Below are 21,062 nucleotides of genomic sequence, written 5' to 3' on the forward strand. Positions count from 1 at the left end.
GCTAATTGGGTTACATTGGTAAACTTCTAACAAGATACAGGTAAACACAGACAAATACACATAGCAACTATTCTTTGATTCTTATCAATACAAAGTGAATGAGTTGGGGATTGTTAGCCTAATTAACGTTTCTTAGATACCCACACATAAGTGAATTGTCTTGATTACAGGTGCAATGCTTCTTAAGTTATGGGTCACATTCCGGTTTGCTGGTCTGCCAGTGTCACAAATGCACTATCTGCAGCCCTTCCTGCTGCGATGACTTTCCCAGTCTAAGTGGCGCAGAGCCGTTGGCTGCCACGTGTGATCCTACAAAACAATTTGTCACCACTGGCATGTAGAAAACCAGATTTCACAGTTTGTGATGCGTTTTTCACAGCCGTGAATTTGGTAGGGCCCTATTCATAAGGCATAGTTTGTACAAAGATTATTACAATAGTGTGTAAGGTGTGAATACAGGGGTGCTTAGTGTCAAAGTATTATTCCCATTTTATAGATGGGGAAGCAGGCAGGAAGGTGAGATGACCTGCCTGTTACCAGAAACAGCAAGCCAGTGGCAGATAAAGATTAGACTTTAGCATGACATGAATCCTATATTGCACTTGCCCCTCCACATCACATTCTCTTCTTTGGATGGCTTTCCAGCCTCCAACCAGAGTAGGTACAACTGAGCAAGACCTGGATACTCCAGTTCCCATAATTTTGTGCATCATCCTGGAACGTATCAAGAAACAAACAGTCCTCCTCCTTCGAGAAGAACAAGTAGGTTTTAGACCACTGAGGTCATGTGCAGACCATATTATTGTTCTCAGACATATTATAGAACAAAGTGAGGAGTGGTAAGCACCTCTTATGATAGATTGACTCTTCTGTCTACATGAACATATTGCTGAATGGATGCTAGGTACGGATATTAAATAAAAATCTATTGTATTTTCACCTAAAACATAGATTATTATTTATCAGTCATTTTTCAGGCAAAATTTGACTTTAATGTGCAGCATGTGCCAGAACCTAAAATTAAAATGGAGTTGGCTGCCCTGGTACCTTGCTTCAAGATAACAAACACCCAAAATAAAGATATGAGGACATTGAAAGTCTCTTGAAATTATAATTTAGGAATCCTTCAGGCCTCCAAAAGTTAGTGTTCAAGGTTATTTAAATCACTTAATGTGAAATTAGATCTGAAACTAGACGTTGCTATCAAAAGGATTTTCCATGTCCCTCTGTAGTGACATCCTTCTAGCTTCCTCGTGAAAGAGTTTCTCAAATTCAGGATCATAATCTTTTTATAATACCCTATTAATTGCTCTTCACTCAGGTTTTTTTCTTTGCAGTGAGGGGCAGGGTGGAGGGACTTAAACATCTTGCAAGCTGCAAGAATTAACACAAAACTTTTAAAGAAATATTTCTATTTTCAGACTTCTCACATTCTCCATAAATTTGCCATATTCAGTACGAAATTATGATGGTTATGTACAGTTAAATTCGGGATGATTCACCAAAAGATTAAATTTCTGTTCAAAGATCAGGATGATGCTATACATTTTTTGGATTGTAGAGTTTGAGGTGACAGGTCACCAACATGAATCAGATTTGAAATGTGAGGGTATAGTTTGCTTCAGGAGACAGCTATGCACATAGCTCTGTGGACCTGCCAGTATTTAGAGTTTATCTGGATCTTTTAATTTTATGCGGCAGTGACTTATTATTGTTAGAAACAATTTTGCCCTCAGATGTGTGACCTCGCTGAGAGTCTCATACATACATCCATGGAAAGAATTTGGCCCTAAGTTATTTTCTGTCTAACCAGTTAAGTGTCATGATATCATACAGTTGTATTTATAGCTATCACTGTTAAAATGGTTTCATTATATTTGCTTTCTACCTATATTATTTCTTTGCCACCAATATTCTGAGATATATACAAACCTCAAATTGTGTGTGTGCCATAAAAACAGTAATACTGGGGGGTGGGGGGGAATTAGAAAGAGAAGTAAATGTTTAAAATGCGTTCGGTAATATGTCAAAATTACAGAGCTTTGGAGGCTAGCAGCAAAATTAGCTGTCCAAAAGGATGGATACCTTCCTGCTTCTGTTCTGAGGGTTAAGATACTGTACCACCCTTAAGATATAACTAGCGCGCACACACACACACACACACACACACACACACACAGTGCTAGAAAATATAAAAGGGCCTATATTGGTAGAAAATGTCCAGAGGCTGAAGGGATCTTACAACCTTGTACAAGACAATCAACCAGCTAATGGGAAACTTTAGCTGTACTAGAGGCCCTATTAAAGATGCAAATGGAAAGACTCTTTGTGCAGAAGAATAGCAAAGGAAAAGATGGGCAGAACATTTTCTGGCTATTTTAAATAGACTAAGCTGAAGCATACTATTAGAAATATGTGATGAAGACCTACCACTCTAGAGCTTGATACGGATTTATGAGATATTACAATGGAAGAAGTTAGAAAAGCCATCAGTAAGCTCAAAAATGGGGAAGCAGCTAGAGAGGATAACATTACTGCAGCGATGCTCAAAGCAAGTGATGAAACAGTCCTCCTGTCTCTTTGGGTAGAATATGGAATGAAGAAAAGAACCCAACCCAGTGGAAGAGAGGCATTATAGTAAAATTACCAAAGAAGGGTGACCTTACCAACTGCAGTCACTGGAGATGAATCACATTACTGTTAGTGCCTTGAAAAATGTTGTGCATCATCATCCTGGAATGTATCAAGAAACAAACAGTCCTACTTAGAGAAGAACAAGTAGGTTTTAGACCACTGAGCTTATGTGCAGACCATATTATTATTCCAAGACACATGATAGAACAAATTGAGGCATGGTAAGCACCTCTTGTGATAAATGTTATAGATTTCCATAAGGCTTGTGACCGTGTACACAGAGACAGTCTTTGGAAAATTAAGGCCTACTATGGAATACCAGCAACAATAATTAGAATAATCAAATTATCTAAGCATTGTCCTGCTTAGTTCAACACATCACTTAATGGAAGAAATGACCCACCCTCTGGCAGATACAGCAGAACAAGTTGGTGTATTCATCAACAGAAAGACAAGATATATGGCTATCAATGTTCCAAAAGTAACCATTCGAGTGGATGAAGAAACACTAGAAAAAGTATGTCATTTTACCTGTCTAGGGAGGGAGATGTGCAATGATGCCAGCAGGGATAGTCAACAGGCGGACCATGGGCCAAATCCGGACCACCAGATGCTTTTGAACAGACCCCAAAATCTTTTTATTTACTTATTATTTTCATTATTGTTGTTTATCGTTTTTTCTGGGGTCTGGACCTTGACTATACCTTGACCAAAAAATTTGGACCTTGGAAAAAAAATTGACTACCTCTGATGGTGACTCTCTGCTAGATGTCAAGCAAAGAATATCAAAAGCAGCAAACAACTTTCATGAACTTGAAAAGATTTGGAAAGGTAGTATGATTGGCACTGACACAAAATTACGAATTTTTAACATCAGCATTGTCTGTCCTACTTTACAGAGCAGAGTCATGGAAATCTATTAACAAATGTTGATAAACTCATTTCAAAGTAAATGCCTTTGGAAGATCTTCTGTGTCCATTAGAAAGTTTCTTTTAACATCAGAAATTCTAAGTAGACCAAACCAATCTATCAGGGAGTAGCCGTGTTAGTCTGTATCTACAAAAACAACAAGGAGTCTGGTGGCACCTTAAAGACTAACAGATTTATTTGGGCATAAGCTTTCATGGGTAAAAACCTCACTTCTTCAGATGCATAGAGTGAAAGTTACAGATGCAGGCATTATATATTGACACATGGAGAGCAGGGAGTTACTTCGCAAGTGGAGAACCAGTGTTGACAGGGCCAATTCAATCAGGGTGGATGTAGTCCACTCCCAATAATAGATAAGGAGGTGTCAATTCCAGGAGAGGAAAAGCTGTGTCTGTAATGAGCCAGCCACTCCCAAATTTGCAAATTTAACACCATTAATCTGGGCTTGAATAGGGACTGGGAGTGGCTGGCTCATTACAGACGCAGCTTTTCCTCTCCTGGAATTGACACCTCCTTATCTATTATTGGGAGTGGACTACATCCACCCTGATTGAATTGGCCCTGTCAACACTGGTTCTCCACTTGCGAAGTAACTCCCTGCTCTCCATGTGTCAGTATATAATGCCTGCATCTGTAACTTTCACTCTATGCATCTGAAGAAGTGAGGTTTTTATCCACGAAAGCTTATGCCCAAATAAATCTGTTAGTCTTTAAGGTGCCACCAGACTCCAAACCAATCTAAAGCATCAAATATGGTAAGAAGACAACAGACGTACTTAAGACCTGATTTAAGGATGCCACCAATACGACTTCCATGGCAAGTGAAAAGGTAGACACTACCTGGAAAGAGAAAAGGAGGGCAACCTAGAGAAATATTATGCAAAACAATAGGCAAAGAAGCCAAATCCATCAACATGGTACTTGGAAGCCTGAGAGAACCAGCACAAGACTGAAATATATGGAAGAAACTAGTGGCTGTCCTATGCACCCGAATGTGTGGGAGGATAAAGAAAAAGATAATTGAAGGGAGCCACTTCATCAGAAGATTTCAAGGCCAGTTCTACACTTTCTCCTTCTCATGGTAAATGACAGAGAAAGAATACTGTATTTTGCATTTAAATTATTTGTATACTGCTGACATAAAGAAATTTTAAGGTAGTTATTGAAACTATTTTAATATTTTGTCTCAGCCTATCCCTTAAGAAAACTGCTTAAAAGCTTTCAATTAATACAGTTTTTACATGGTAAAATGTCTAAAATATGTCTACAGCATTACAAAGTTCAGTGTTCAATTTAGACTTCATGTTTTAAAACATGCATAACATATCTTAGTAACTGTCGACTCTAGAAAGTTTATGCCTTACCCAAGTGAAGGACCAAACAACATACATCTTCACCTAATAACATTACTTCTTAGTGCTTATTATTTCTAAAGTGAACCTAACTAGATGGTTTCTACAGTGAATCCGGAACTAGTATTCTGAGTTATAGAACCATTTCCAAGGTCCAAGTCCTGAAGCATTCAACGTAGAGCTTTATGGAGAATGCAGAACCTCATTATTCCATCATTTACAGAAGAAAGGTGCAAGACAATTTCACTCTTCTGAAGCAATAATTTCCCAAGTTAATTGCCCTTGACTTTTGCCTCTTTTAGATGGTTAGCAGTATTCCTTAATTGGATCAAAACATAAAAAACTCCCAACAGAATGGGGCGGTAGAGAGCTAGATACAAGATATCTTATGGAGTTCACTTCAGGAAATTTGTTAGGCACTCAAATACCACAGTGGTGGATGCAGTATAAGAACCTAAACAGGTTTTAAAAAAAAAAGTCAATTCTGAAGTGGTGGTCATCTTTGCTGGAGAACAAATTAGTAAAATGAGACCTCTTCAGATGCCGTTGTTCAGTGTCTAGCTAGTGGTCTTCATCTTGCACTTTGGGTTCTATAATGTATTACCTTAAGCTATGAATTTCTTCTAATATTTTTAGTATGCTACATAGCACCCTAATATTTTCAAGTAAGTTACATAACACCCTAATGTTTTGCATCTGACCTATTTTCTTTAAGCTGAAGTTGCTGTAGAGGAGAGTTCTATTTTACCTAATTTATACCATAGTCATCTCCACGTTTTCGAGTGCTTTACAAAGCTTACATAGGTGGATGAGTAGATTCTTGCTTCTCTTCTAGTTATTACTAGTACATATTAAAGGATTTATTTTAGTGCTGTGGAGCAGCTGTGACAAAAGTATGGGGTTTATGTTTTGTCCTGCAAGTGACCATTCTTGGCAGCAGTAAAAGGAGAGTTCCAGAGCCACAAGCTGACTGGTGAGAGAAGGTTTTGTCCACTGCTCCCAAGAGTCTCACGCTTGTAGCCAATGCTTCCATTGACTGAGGAATGCAGACATTTTAGCAGATCTTTGAGGTAGCTCAGGTCCTGCCCATTGAAACTTTTAAAGATCAGGAGACTCTCTTCCCCCTGGAAACAATTCTTGCCAGTTCTCATCTGGTTTCTAATCACCCATTCCTAAACAAGGCAACTGAGAGTCGTGATGTTAATTATCATTCCTAGTCTTCTAATAAGCAAATGAAGAATCATCTGTGACTTCAGATAGCCACATCTGCTGGAAATGCCTTTTACCATCAAAGGTGCCAGGAGACTCTGGTGTCTCTTGACACATGAAGATCTGCCTTGGCAATCAGCTTATCCATTACCTCCAGGCTTGACCTCTGCAAGGCATTGTATCTGGGAATGAAATCAGGGGTCCTGAGAGCGCTCCAGTTGGCTCAGAATACAACAACTCACTTGCTTAGGAACACAGATTGCTGTAAACATGTCACCCTGGTGCTCTGGTCACAGTACTGGTTCCTCATTGAATACCGCTATTATTTATTATTTGTATAACTGTTGCCACTGGGCACCTAGTCAATAACTAGTACCCCATTGTGCTAGGTGCTGGTGAAACACAGAACAAAAGGATGGTCCTTGCTCACTGAAGTGTTACTGACAAAATATTTGTTCAGCTGTTGAAAGTTTAAATACCTAGCCCATTAGTATAACCAGGCAGAGATTGTAAGGGCAGGGAACAACTGACATGCATTGTCAATTAACTTCCATTTGTTTTTAATAAAAAAAAAAAAGCAACTTGTTAATACTGAAATACACTTTATTAAATCCACATCATTTAGTTAATTATTTAGGTCAAAAATGATGTAATCCTGTTCTCTATTTGAAATGTCTGATCTCTGCTTTAGTGAGTTACTGTAGCAAGGCAATCTCTATGTTGTTGTGTCAGTGTGAAGAGCAATATATGTAAGCAATATTCATGCAACAGTATAAAAGCAGCAGAAACTTTTGACATCTTATATATGTACCAGTTATCACCACCCATACCTTGGAGAAATGTAAGAATCTTTCAAATGATGAATACATAATTGCTTCCACACGCCGTAGGGGAAAGTTGCTTTCTGAAACAGCATGTGCTATAAGCTCTCCCACCCTTTCCCCTGGTACATGAGATCATAAATCTTACAACAGAAGACAAAGGCGGGAGATGTCCCCATAGCATAAAACAGAAGGTTCACTGAATGAAAACTTCATCCATTACTGTACACTGTCTGAGATATGTGCTTGCAGGGAAGGGAGTAAGGGGTTGTTTCAGTACCCCTCAGCCATCTGGCACTGCATTATGGGATACTGGCCTTGGAAAGGTGAGACCCAGCCTAGGGTATAATTTTTGTCCAATTTACTTTCTTCTCCCTCCCTTCACTTTTCCTTCCACCCCTTCCTACCTGCAGTCTGGGAGCACTACTAATCTAGCTGATTCAGTGCCTTTTTAGCTACTCTTTTTTTCTAAGTCATGTTCTGTTCTGTCTGCTTATAATTATGCAGAGTATAGAGAATGATGCTGACCTCCTGGCGTATTTTTATTTATTTTGGGAAGGATGGGAGACGGAGGGACCAAATTGTCTGCTCGGTGATTTTTTGAGTTTTATACATTTATAAATTGCCTTTCAGAATACAAATAAAGTACATAAAAGAAACATGTATAAACAAATATCAGGTTATATCTGTATTCACTGAAAACAGGGTCTGACCTGCTCTGCCTATTATTAAGGTTGCCCATAACTTCCTATTCTAATACCAATTTCCAGTTGCTTATAATTTTCACAAATGTGGTTGTTTTGGCTGAAATTTTCCATGCTTGCTGTCCAGTCTGTTTGGAAAATTTCAACCCAAATGGTTCTGCAGTTTGAGACCTAGATTAGGGGAAAATCAGTTGTTCTGTCAATGTTTTTAAAAAAAAAATTCTATCAACCTTTTATTTGAAAAACTCTAGCACCCCCAAGGTTTGGAGCAATCGCTTGGAATTTGGCAGATGGGTGGCCTTTGCCATCCCTGTGAAAATCCATTCAAATTTGGGCACATTATTAGCATTTTAAAAATTGCAGTTCATATATGCTCAGCGTAGATTTGCTACAGCTTCTTGGCCAATAACTCTGAAGATTCTGTGCACTGAGCATTCTCCAGGCTAGGGCTGATTCATTTGTAGGTCTGGTCTGCTACGGGCTAGGACCAGGCACCAGAAATGAGAGCAAGAGTCTCTCTCCTGTGCTGTCAGTGCCTCTCCAGCTTCCTCCTCCAGCCAGTGAGGAGGAAGCTGCCTGATTCAAATGAATAAGGGACAGGATCCAAATGGGGGGGGGGACAGGAGTAGAAGATTGGGACACAGTTGTTCGGGGAGACTGGGACTGGAGACTGACAGGTGGGGGGAAGAGAGGAGATTTGGGATGAAGGGAGCCTGGGGTTAGCTGGCCAAGGAGACTGGGAGCCAAAGGTGGTGGGGACTGGCTGGGCAAGAAGATGAGACTGGCTAGGTGAAGAGAATGGGACTGGGATGAGGAAATGAGTGGGGAAGAGACAGGCCTGGTACAAGGACAAGTTGGTGGGGGCAGGGTAGAAGGGATCAAGTTGGGGTGCAGAGAACAGGCAGAAGTATGTGCCCACTGGAGCACCCTCCTCTCCTGAGCCTGGAATGAAACCCAACATTCCAATGTCTCACAATTCCTCTGAGGTTAGTAAATATAGACAAGCTCATGAAAAAATTAATAATTCTGTATTCAGAGCAGGGATTGAATAGTGTGCAGCAAATAAACCCTGGTCCACACACTGAGCAATGAGGAGAAAACAAGAAACAACATATTGAATGGCTGCTCCTTAATTGAGCACCATCCACCCTGTGCACTGAATGAGGCAGGGATGTTGTGGAAAGACTAGTATACGATCATGTAATTACACTGTAGCATAATGCATATGCACAGGGAGGAGAATAGGAAAAGGTGTATAGGAAAAGACAGTGCTGCAGAGGTTGCTAGCCCCCCTCTCCACAATTACTATTTGCTGAATTTCTCTCTCCAGATGGGTATTTGAGGGAACAATGAAAATCTTAAGAGCAAATCTGCACACAATAGGGACTTAACAGTATGTTCCCAGTATTACTTGGTAATGAGACTTGAATTTTGACAGCAATTTTCCCTTACCTTCCACTTTTTTTTCTGCACTCTAGCTACAGCACTAACTATGTTATCAGGATAGGCATCAAATATTGGTAGCTCAAATATTTTTCCTGAGATTTGCAGTTTACTTCATTATTATGTTTATTAATTATTTATATTACTGTAGTGCATAGGATCACAGACCAGGACTCCTTTATACTAGATGCTGTGCAAACCCAGAACAAAACAATGGTCCCTGTCCCCACAATTAAATCATTGGAGTAGCATACAAAACCATAGAGAGAGGCAAGGATAGCTGCAGAGTACTTTAGATTTGTTGTTAACAAGTACTTTATAGATAAGTTGCATCAAAAAACTATGTTAAGAGAACGTTAAAGTTGCAAAGCTAAGTGCTCAAAAATTAAGAAACCCCTGAATTAAAGTTCCTCTTGCAGCAACTACTGGTCCAGGGCATATTTTGCCAGGAATTTATGTAACTGTTTTCTGGACAGCCAAGAAATGTTGGAAATAGAGAATCCTGTATTCTGATTTTGACTGTGGAAAGGTGTCTGGTTATAGACAACAGAGCCAAGCACATACATTTGTCCCTTCATTCTGAAAGGCAAATTGCCTAAGTATACTTGGCCGTGCTATATTACAGACCTGCTTTCTATTATCAGCTCTGCAAGATGTGGCTGTGTGCAACTTTTCCACTACCCTATCTGAGAAATGGGGAAAAGATATTTGCCTTCTTCCTGAGGTCAGGTTATGAGGTCTTGCTAAATCATAAGAGTTGCGAAATGCCCAGAAGTATTAACACACGTCCGTGGAAGAGCTGGAACTAGAACTCCTCCTGGCTCCCAGCCCTCCTCATTTTCCCCTATGCCTCAAGGTGGGGCTATGGTGACATCATGTCAGATGCTCTAGTTCTGTGCCTATGATGCAAGAAGCTATGCAGAGCCTGGGAGCATGCTGAGTGAAGACGGCACATGGGGCGCTCTGTGTGGGACTTGGCATCATGCTTAATGCAGATGGAATGTTCAGAAATTTTAGGCGCAAGCTTCTGATAAACTCTACTGAACCTGTGGAAATGGCAATTTTCAGAGGTTTAAAACTGTCAAATCTAAATGATTTTTCCTGGGGACAGCAAAGGGGACACCTCACTCCAGGAACATCCCCATTCCAAATTACAAATCTCTGGAGGCATCCGAGCTCCCAAGAATCAATAAAGACATTTTAACATGGTCAAAACTACTTATTTTCCTCTAATAGTGTTCTCTAGACCTTTTCTCCCCACCCCCCGAAACATTCAAATTTCAGCATGAGGAAGAGAGCAAGGCTGGAAAATTTCAGCCCGAATGCTTAATGTGGCAAAATTACAATAAACTGAAACAGGAAATTCTGAATGGAAGGTGTTATACAACTTTTAACCATAAGCTTCACTACCAGTTTCACTTACAATAAAATGCATGCGGTGGTAGTATTTATTTATTTTTTTTGTATTGCTGTCGTGCCCAACAGCCCTAGTCCAGGATCAGGACTCCATTATGTTGGGCGCTGCACAAACACAGAACAAAAAAACTGTCGCTGACCCAAAGTGTTTACAATCTAAGTATAAGACAAATGACAACAGATGGAGCGCTACAACGAGACAATACTCGTCAGTATGAGGGGCTGTGTTCTTAGCACACCGGTGTCAAGGTTTTTTTTGTAGGCATCACCGCGAAGGAGAGTTTGAAGGTGGATAAGCAGATGACTCTGCAGTTGTTTACAGGGAGCTCTTCCCAAGCATGAGAGGAAGCACAAAGGTTCTTGCTTGTTTGAAAACTTAACAAGTAGGTGATCGAGGCTGGCATCATTGGCCGATAGGAGGCAGAAACTGACTTCCTGATAGTGAATGAGAGAAGCTAGGCTGGGTAGGAATGAGACCTGTAGTCATGGTAATGTGTAGAGCTAGATGAAAACTTGTATTTATCATGTACTTTTGACCATCTTACATGCCCTCTGCCTATTGATCCATCTTTCACTGGACTTAGTCTAAATTCCAAACCTCTGAGCCATTTCAAACAGCTGCCATTTTTTAAATAAAATTGCTTAAAAAATGTATGTATTTTTCCAGACTCTGTGGAATTTCCTCCTCAAAATCACACTGTTAGTATTGAGTCTTGGACCAGTGGCATGTTTAAGGTTTGATATCTTGCAAATCTTCAGAGCCATAAGAAGGAACATTGTTACGATTATTAGTATTATTTCCAATTATTGTTTGTTTTGTTTTAGTGCCCACATATGATTTCCAAGAAGAAATGGTAAATTTTACACAGCCCTAGCTACTGCAGTAATAGACAGTTAATGAAAATTCTCTTGTAATTCAAGTATTAAACCCTGCTACAGTGTTTTGTATCTGAAAGTCTGCGGCTGAATGTTCAGCAAAAATAGATGCCCTGCGTGGTGTATTGTCTGTAGAAATTTAAGACAAGAAGTTTGATTTCAATGTTCTGTTCTTAATAGAAATGTTATTGCTTTGAAAAGCAGGGAAAGTGGGTTTCCTCCAAAATAGGGGGGGGGGAGGATTCCAACTGTTACAATACAAAATTGTAAACTGATAGTGGTTTGGGGCCATACTACTGAGATGACCAATCTGAAAGCTATGTATGAGTGGTCTCTGTGGCTCCGTGCAGGATTTGCCTGTGCAGAACAGCTTACAGGAGGCCTTAGAATGGATGCAGGAGCAACCCTGAGGTTCCTTGACTCTGAGCTACTGGCATGTGTTGTGGAGATGACTAACTTGATCTGCAGAAGTGGAATGCATCCTGTCGTTAGAACCCTCAGGGATCAGTGTGTGAGTTAGCCATGTGTGTGGTATAGTGAACCACATGGCCTCCGGCATTAACAGAATTTTCTTATCCATTTAATAATTAAATGATTTAACAATTCGAATCTGACCTAATCGGATATCAGCATTCCCTAGGTGGAGTATATAGGTTAAAAAAGTAAGAAGTCTAATCAAAAATATAAAGACATTGTAAATCATGAACCCCAAAATAAGCTACAGCTCATTATTTGAAAGTTTGCATATTTTGCGTGGGTTCATGTACTGGTAAATTTACAGGGCTAGAATCCACCTCAGATAGAGTGGATTGGTCAAGCTTAGGAGTTAAATGCTCAAAAGCTGTATGTACCAGTGATAGTTATCCTAAACCAGAAATATGAGTTAAAGGCTGCTTGACTTGGTTCTGGGAAGCTCAGGGGCAGTGGAAGCCTTTCTGTGGTAAAAGAAAATAAATGTTCTGTTTTGGTTGATACATATGTTGTTTAGCTTTTCCTTTGTTAGTATTGATTCTTTCCTTTCTCATTACTTTTGGAAGCCTAGTTCCACTTTTTGGCTCCTATAAATATGTAGTCCATACTTTTGGCCAACTTGCAGTGAGGAAAAAGAGGATGGGATACTAAGATTTCTAATAGAATCATAGAATATCAGGGTTGGAAGGGAGCTCAGGAGGTCATCTAGTCCAACCCCCTGCTCAAAGCAGGACCAATCCCCAACTAAATCATCCCAGCCAAGGCTTTGTCAAGCCTGACCTCTAAGGAAGGAGATTCCACCACCTCCCTAGGTAACCCATTCTAGTGCTTCACCTTCCTCCTAGCGAAAAAGTTTTTCCTAATATCCAACCTAAACCATCTCCACTGCAACTTGAGACCATTTCTCCTTGTTCTGTCATATGCTACCACAGAGAACAGTCTAGATCTATCCTCCTTGGAACCCCCTTTCAGGTAGTTGAAAGCAGCTATCAAATCCCCTCTCATTCTTTTCTTCTGTGGACTAAATAATCCCAGTTCCCTCAGCCTCTCCTCATAAGTCATGTGCTCCAGCCCCCTAATCATTTTTGTTGCCCTCTGCTGGACTCTTTTTTTTTCCCCAATTTTTCCACATCCTTCTTGTAGTGTGGGGCTCAAAACTGGACACAGTACTCCAGATGAGGCCTCACCAATGCCGAATAGAGGGGAATGATCACGTCTCTTGATCTGCTGGCAGTGCCCCTACTTATACAGCCCAAAATGCTGTTAGTAAATTAATAGTAAATATTAATTCAGGAGACCACACTTAGATGACTAGAATTTTCATCCACCATAACACACAGTATTTATCTGTATTGAATGTAGCTAACAATATGTAACTCATTTATGATAAACCATCAGTGCTAAATAAGCAAGAAATATTTCCATATCACTTTACAAACCTAGAATAAAAAAGCACCATCATTACAATATGACAATAAACAAACTACGATCATATGTAATTTTTACAAGCACAGCATGCAGAGCTTCCAACAAACTATATAATTCTGCATCAATTTATATTTGTTTTCTTTAATTATTGCTGTGTTCTGCTACAGTATATATTATAGCATAGACAAGTTGCCAAATATACCGAAAAATTAGCAATTCAAGTAGTCTATCTTGTACGTGCCTGTCATTTTCATTTCTGTTGTGATTGGCTGGCAGTCAAGTGCTGGCATTACACAATTGGTTTTGATAGGAAATTACTGGAGCAGATCTCTTTATTTGTACTCGGTGAATGCAGCACATGAAGCTGAACAGAGCAGAAAAACAAAGCTCATCTTTACACAAGGATTCAAGTCTGATCGTTCTCACAGATGTTTCCATTTCAAAGAAGTGCATCTTATCTTACCTTTATAGCGTATGACTTTGAGCTCTTAGATGCCTTAAGGATTTTTTGCCTTGGTGAATATAACAATTGCCCTAAGAGAAGATTTCTAACATGGACGACTATGAGAATTTCAGATGGAAGGACTAATGTAATACATGGATCATAAAAGCTTGAGTTTTTGAAGGGATTAAGACACGAGTAAAATAAGAAGCCAGTCCAAAAAAGGAATAAGAAAACAGATGCAAAAGGAAAATGATTTTGTTTTTATCCAGGAATAGTGATACTGAAAACTATATGAAAGATGGATTATACTGGCAACAAAAATCCTGAGAAATCAAAGGGGTTTATATTCCACTGAAATAATAATTGTTCAGGGTATGTGATACCTTGCCTTCTGTGGATAAGCACAATTTACGGCTTAACTGACTGACAAGCTGCATGGAATCCTTTTGGGAGTGCTGCATCCTCCTAATGGTATATCAGATATATTCATGTGTGTATTTTAAATAAATAACTTAAGGCTCAGCACAAGAAAGGTTAACCTACTATTTTTTTTTTAAACTGTGAAATATTACTAGAAAATATCAGACCGTTTCATCTGTATGTTTAACTACAGGTTTTTTTGCTCCCCCAAACTTAGTTTACAAGATGCTGGAATTGGATTTATCCTTGTCATAGATCGAAGGCAAGACAAATGGACCTCTGTGAAAGCCTCCATACTGCGAATAGCGGTGAGTTCTTTTTTCAGTTAAGGCCTTTATGGTGGTCCTTCCAGGTTGAACCTATCTCATATATAAAATGCAGTAAACATTTTTTCTTTTACCAGTGTTACAGTATAACTTTTTGTTCAAGAAATACATTCTAACTGTTCTTTCATACCCAGTGGTATGGTGTACAGCTGGGGTCGGCAACCTTTCAGAAGTGGTGTGCCGAGTCTTCATTTATTCACTCTAATTTAAGGTTTCGCATGCCAGTAATACATTTTAACATTTTTAGAAGGTCTCTTTCTATAAGTCTATAATATATAACTAAACTATTGTTGTATGTAAAGTAAATAAGGTTTTAAAAATGTTTAAGAAGCTTCATTTAAAATTAAATTAAAATGCAGAGCCCCCGGGCTGGTGGCCAGGACCCAGGCAGTGTGAGTGCCACTGAAAATCAGCTCGCATGCCACCTTTGGCACACGGACCATAGGTTGCCTACCCCTGGTGTACAGTATGCTTATAATGTGGTCTGCAAAGTAACTTCATCCCTACCTAGGTTCAAATGGAAAATAGCTTTCGCATTGGTAACCCAAAGCTAATAGAGCTGAACTGTGATCATTTCACTGTTTAAACTATTTTTGGGTTTGTTTTTTTTTTTTTTTTTTTTTTTTTTTTTTATATGAGGATGATGATTTTTTTTAAATGTCAGTTTTGGTTTAAATTGAAACTGTCTCCGTATTTGTTTAAATATATGAAGCTCCATCTACAAAAGTACATTTATAGGAGGAATTTCTGTGGTTTAATATTTCAAAAGGTAGATACTACATACATTTACAATCTGCTAATTCTGGTAACATAGTTTTAAAACAGGTTTCAAAGAAAATTCAATGGCAGGTGTTTTAAGTTGTTTCAGCATGCATTTCATAACTTTTTAAAAAAAAATTACCAGAGCTTAACTAACATACCTTTCAGTGATTAATTTTTTAAAATTAAATATAAACAGAATTGTTAAACAATACAAGTTATTTTATTACATAAGCTGCAAAAGAGAGGCATGTCTAATAATAAAAAATGAATATTCACTTGTACACTGATCAGGTCCTAATCATAACCCTTTCTTATATTTTTTACCTCTTTCAATCTTGTCATGCTGGCATTAATTACCAGTATTTCAGAGTGTTTACCAGTAAGTGCAAAACCATAGCGCTGTAACCATTTTCTGTGTAAGCGGTTCTCCTTCTGGGAGGTGTAAGCAAGTCAGAATCAAAGCTGCAAATTATTTGCCATCTTGGCATTGCTGCTTTGTTCTTGTGGCATTGCCACAAGGCTTCTTGTCTGTTGTAGCATAGCAATTTGTTTAAATAGGTTTGACAATATGATATTCCCATAATAGGACTTGGAATTTTCTGGATGTTAAAATATGTTTAATAAATCATCAAAAAAATGCTGCAAAAATGAATCCTGGTAGTACTTCATGAAAATTTGAGACTCAGTATTGAGAAGATTCCAGTACTGAGACCTGAAAAGAGCTGAGTTTGGAGTGGTTGGGGGTGATTAAAGAAATGGAATTCACTCTCCGGTAGTTTGTGAACTGTTCCCCAAAATCCAGCTTTTCTGCTTGATGTTATAAAATCACAGTTGGTTGCAAAATTGCCTTTGATGTTGGGTTCTTTAGCAGCCATGATAAAGTTTAGAGCTTACAGTAAGCTCTAATGTTGTGGTTTTAAGCACCAGGTCCATATGAAGTGCTCCATGTGTTGAAGAAATGGGAGTTTTTTGTCTTTCACACAACATAGAACCTGAATACCTACTCACTACGATACATATGAGACCTGTAATTGCAACGACTGCAATGGCAGCTGGAGTCTTTGCTTGAAGGAAGTTAAGCTTTAAAGGCAGAACCTGGCAAATATACATAGGCTGTTGCAATGGAATCATAAATGTTCCCTTCTCTCGTTAGGTCCTGTTCTGTGCGCTATTTTAAAAAATCAACGATTCCTTAGCTGAAGTTGCACACGTGCTCAGCTTTGGCCTAATGCTGCTTCTGTTGATGTCAGTGACAAAACTCCCGTTGTCTTCAGTGCCAAACACATTTGAAAATTCCACTTTACCATCCCAGATAAAAATGTCGTGGCTAGATAGAGATGACATTGTGACTAGACAGGATAAGAACATAAGAACGGCCGTACCGGGTCAGACCAAAGATCCATCTAGCCCAGTATCCGGTCTACCGACAGTGGCCAATGCCAGGTGCCCCAGAGGGAGTGGACCTAACAGGCAATGATCAAGTGATCTCTCTCCTGCCATCCATCTCCATCCTCTAACAACAGAGGCTAGGGACACCATTCCTTACCCATCCTGGCTAATAGCCATTAATGGACTTAACCACCATGAATTTATCCAGTTCTCTTTTAAACACTGTTATAGTCCTAGCCTTCACAACCTCCTCAGGTAAGGAGTTCCACAAGTTCACTGTGCGCTGCGTAAAGAAGAACTTCTTTGTATTTGTTTTAAACCTGCTGCCTATTAATTTCATTTGGTGACCCCTAGTTCTTGTATTATGGGAATAAGTAAATAACTTTTCCTTATCCACTTTCTCCACATCACTCATGATTTTATATACCTCTATCATATCCCCCCTTAGTCTCCTCTTTTCCAAGCTGAAGAGTCCTAGCCTCTTTAATCTCTCCTCATATGGGACCCGTTAGTTTAGTTGCCCTTTTCTGAACCTTTTCTAGTGCCAGTATATCTTTTTTGAGATGAGGAGACCACATCTGTACTCAGTATTCGAGATGTGGGCGTACCATCGATTTATATAAGGGCAATAATATATTCTCAGTCTTATTCTCTGTCCCCTTTTTAATGATCCCTAACATCCTGTTTGCTTTTTTGACCGCCTCTGCACACTGCATGGACATCTTCAGAGAACTATCCACGATGACTCCAAGATCTTTTTCCTGACTTGTTGTAGCTAAATTAGCCCCCATCATATTGTATGTATAGTTGGGGTTATTTTTTCCAATGTGCATTACTTTACATTTATCCACATTAAATTTTATTTGCCATTTTGTTGCCCAATCACTTAGTTTTGTGAGATCTTTTTGAAGTTCGTCACAGTCTGCTTTGGTCTTAACTATCTTGAGCAGTTTAGTATCAAGTGTATATCATGGGAGACATTTATGAACGTTTTAGCAACTGCTAACTAGAAATTCACTTTGCTAACAAGAAATGCACTCACTTATATTTGTTTGTTGGGACTGCTCCAGTACACAAGTTTTGTTTGCGGCGCATAGATTCATTTAATCATGAAATAAAATTAATTTAATGACCCACTAAAATTTTGTTTCAGGTGCAGAGACTCTGCATTAGCAGTGGCAAACAAAGAGCTAATGCCCTTATAACAGGACACACTCCCTGCTGGGGTGTCCTTTCAGGGCTGCATCTGGGGATTAGTTCTGCCCAATGTGATGCCCCCTTCCTTCTCTTAGTTCATGATACAGCTCCTCATGCTCTCTAGGAGTTGCAGTGTTTCCGCTTCATGGCTTGGCCCTCTGACCAGGCCACTATACAGTTTTCCCCTTCCAGGGAAACACAGTCTCACCAGACCAGCTGTCCAGTGCCATTCCAGATAGTCTTCTGATTCAAGACTGTGCTTCTTTCCTAGTGGCTGGTAGGAGAACCTGAGTCTACCTGCTACTCTGGGTTCCAACCCAGGGACCCTACTATAAGTAGCCATGGTCTGTACCGTCTCAACTTTTGCTGCCGTTTCCCTGGGCCTCTTCCTACTCTGCCCTCCACGTGCTTTCTTCTACACTACCCCTCTGGGTAAACCCTTCCCTTAAGGTCAGGCTGCTAGGACTTCTGTTCCACCCCTAGCTTTCCTCCTTTTCTCCTCACTAGGCCCAGAGAGTGACTGCAGACCTCCCCACTACAGCCCCCTTCTGCTCTCACTTCCTGGCTTTATATAAGCCCTCTCCTATTTCTGTCCCAATGGGCTCCATCTCCAATTAGGACTTGTCAGTCAAGCCTAAATCTCTCCCCAGGTGAAGGCTACTGGGTTACGGGAGAACCTCAGGGTTGTGAACACATCAGGAATGGAGGTTGTTCATAACTCTGAAATGTTCGTAACTCTGAGCAAAACGTGATGGTGGTTCTTTCAAAGTTTACAACTGAATATTGACTTAATACAACTTTGAAACTTTACTATGCAGAAGAAAAAAGCTGCTTTCCCTTTATTGTTTTTGGGAGTTTTTGTTTAACACACTGTATTTGCCTCTTTTTTGGGTGGGAAGGTGTGTCTGCTGCTGCCTGATTGTGTACTTCCAGTTCCAAGCGTGGTGTGTGGTTGACTGGTCAGTTCGTAACTCTGAGGTTCTACTGTAATTAGTCCCTTCTGAGCCACCTTAACCCTGTCGGGTTCCATTTCCCTCCTCTCTGGTCCCTGCTCACTTCCCGGAGGATCGTAAGCTAACTTTGCCAAATAACCGTGTAGGTATACCAGTGCTTCCCATTGTCTCTATTGATTCTCCAGGACCTGTGTCAGGGTTCCCTCCCCACTCTGAACTCTGGGATACAGATGTGGGGACCCGCATGAAAGACCCCCTAAGCTTATTTCTACCAGTTTAGCTTAAAAACTTCCCCAAGGCACAAATCCTTTACTTGTCCTTGGACGGTATTGCTGCCACCACCAAGTGATTTAGACAAAAATTCAGGAAAAGGACCACTTGGAGTCCCTATTCCCCCCCAAAATATTCCCCCAAGCCTCTCCACCCCCTTTCCTGGGGAGGCTTGAGAATAATATACTAACCAATTGGTTACAATGTGAGCACAGACCAAACCCCTGGGTTTGTTGGACACTGAAAATCAATTAGGTTCTTAAAAGAATACATTTATTTATATTAAAAAAAAAAGTAAAAGAATCACACCTGAAAAAATCAGGATGGAAGGTAACTTTACAGGGTAATAAAAAGATTTAACACAGAGGATTCCCCTGTAGGCTTAGCTTCAGAGTTACAAAAAACAGGAATAAAACTCCCTCTTAGCATAGGGAAAATTCACAAGCTAAAACAAAAGATAATCTAACGCATTTCCTTGCCCTTACTTACAATTTTTGTAATCTTTTATATGCTCATTTCAGGTATGTTTTCAGGAGCTGTTTTTCCTGACTGGTCTCTCTCTCCATCCAGAGAGGGAACAAACAAAGAGAGCACGAACAAAACCTTCCCCCCAGATTTGAAAGTATCTTCTTTCCTTATTGGCCCTTTTGGTCACGTGCCAACCAGGTTATTTGAGCTTCTTAACCCCTTGCAGATAAAGATTCAGTATAGCTGCTCAGGAAGGATTTTATGTTACCCTTAGCTGTATGTTTATGACAACCTATATAAAGTAGGGCCTTGATCCTCTCTGTTGTCAACCACCTTCAGTGGAAGCCTCAACTCTGGGGTCCGGCTCAGGAGAGTATATCTGCCCTCTGCAAAGAAGGCCTCCATACATGGTGGGTTACATAGTCTCCTTTTCCTGCTACAGGCCTTCACATTCCCCTTGTGTTGGGGTGACCTTCATGCCCCCATTATCCATCAATTTGTAATGGGGCACTCTTCCTGCTCAGGCATCATCTCATGGGTGCATCTGGAAATTAGCTCTGCCCAGTATTCTCTCAGATTGTACCTCAGCCCCCTCTTGCTCTCTAGGAGTCAGTGCTTCCTCTTCATGGCTTGGCCCTCTGGCCAGGTCACTATACAGTTCTTCCTTCTGAGGTAACAAAGTCTTCCTGGACTAGCTGTCTGGGTGCCATGTCACGACTGTGCCACTTTCCTAGTGGCTGGTAGGAGAACCTGGGCTCACCTGGTAATCTAGGTTCCAACCCAGGGACCCTACTATCAGCAACCAAGGTCTGCACCATCTCAACCTTTGCTCCTGTTTCCTTGGAGCCTCTTCCTACTCCGCCCTCCACAAGCTTTCTTCTACACCACCACTCCAGGTAAACCCTTCCCTCAAGGTCAGGATGCCGGGGCTTCTGCTCCACCTCTGGGTTTCCTCCTTTTCTCCTCACTAGGCCCAGAGAGTGACTGCAGACCTCCCCACTACAGCCCCCTTCTGCTCTCACTTCCTGGCTTTACACAAGCCTTCTCGTACTTCTGTCCCAATGGGCTCCATCTCCAGTTAGGGCTTGTCAATCAAGCCTAAATCTCTCCCCAGGTGAAGCCTACTGGGTTAATTAGCTCCTTCTGAGCCACCTTAACCCCTTCAGGGTAGTGTGGAGTGAACACCCCCATCACAGCCCTGTTTAACTATCCTGCTCTCACAACCTGAGCAGTTGGATAGGATTGTGCAAACAAGGCAAGACTTCTGACTGAGGATTCAATTAGGAGCAAAATATTTCACCTGTGGAGTTTTATGTAACACCCCTGGATAGTCCGTGCTGGGAGAAGAGATTATCAATGAATCTCAGAAAAGAGAGGCCATGACACCAGAGTTGAAAAGTGGATCTCTCTTTTCCTATCGTATTTTAGGGTTTTATGCAGCCATCCATAAGCCGCATATCTGAGGTGTCTTCCTCCAAAAGTCTGTTAGCCGTGGTGAAGTCCCTGATGGACTTCTCCGTGTCTCTGGCTCTCCTTCAGTTTATAAG

At 40.4% G+C, this 21,062-nt stretch overlaps 1 protein-coding gene across 2 annotated transcripts in view; it reads left to right on the forward strand.

Moving 5' to 3' along the window:
* MCF2L (MCF.2 cell line derived transforming sequence like) overlaps positions 1-21,062 on the forward strand; it is a 244,967-nt gene that overhangs the window by 169,073 nt on the left and 54,832 nt on the right. For both annotated transcript variants that reach the window (XM_029910503.1, XM_029910505.1), the window contains exon 4: positions 14,368-14,458. In XM_029910503.1, the coding sequence (XP_029766363.1) occupies positions 14,368-14,458 (91 nt within the window). The remainder of the gene's footprint in view (positions 1-14,367; positions 14,459-21,062) is intronic.

This window comes from Terrapene carolina, unplaced genomic scaffold (genome assembly GCF_002925995.2).
Source record: "Terrapene carolina triunguis isolate 2854851 unplaced genomic scaffold, T_m_triunguis-2.0 Scaffold21, whole genome shotgun sequence".
Classification (NCBI taxonomy): Eukaryota; Metazoa; Chordata; order Testudines; family Emydidae; genus Terrapene; species Terrapene triunguis.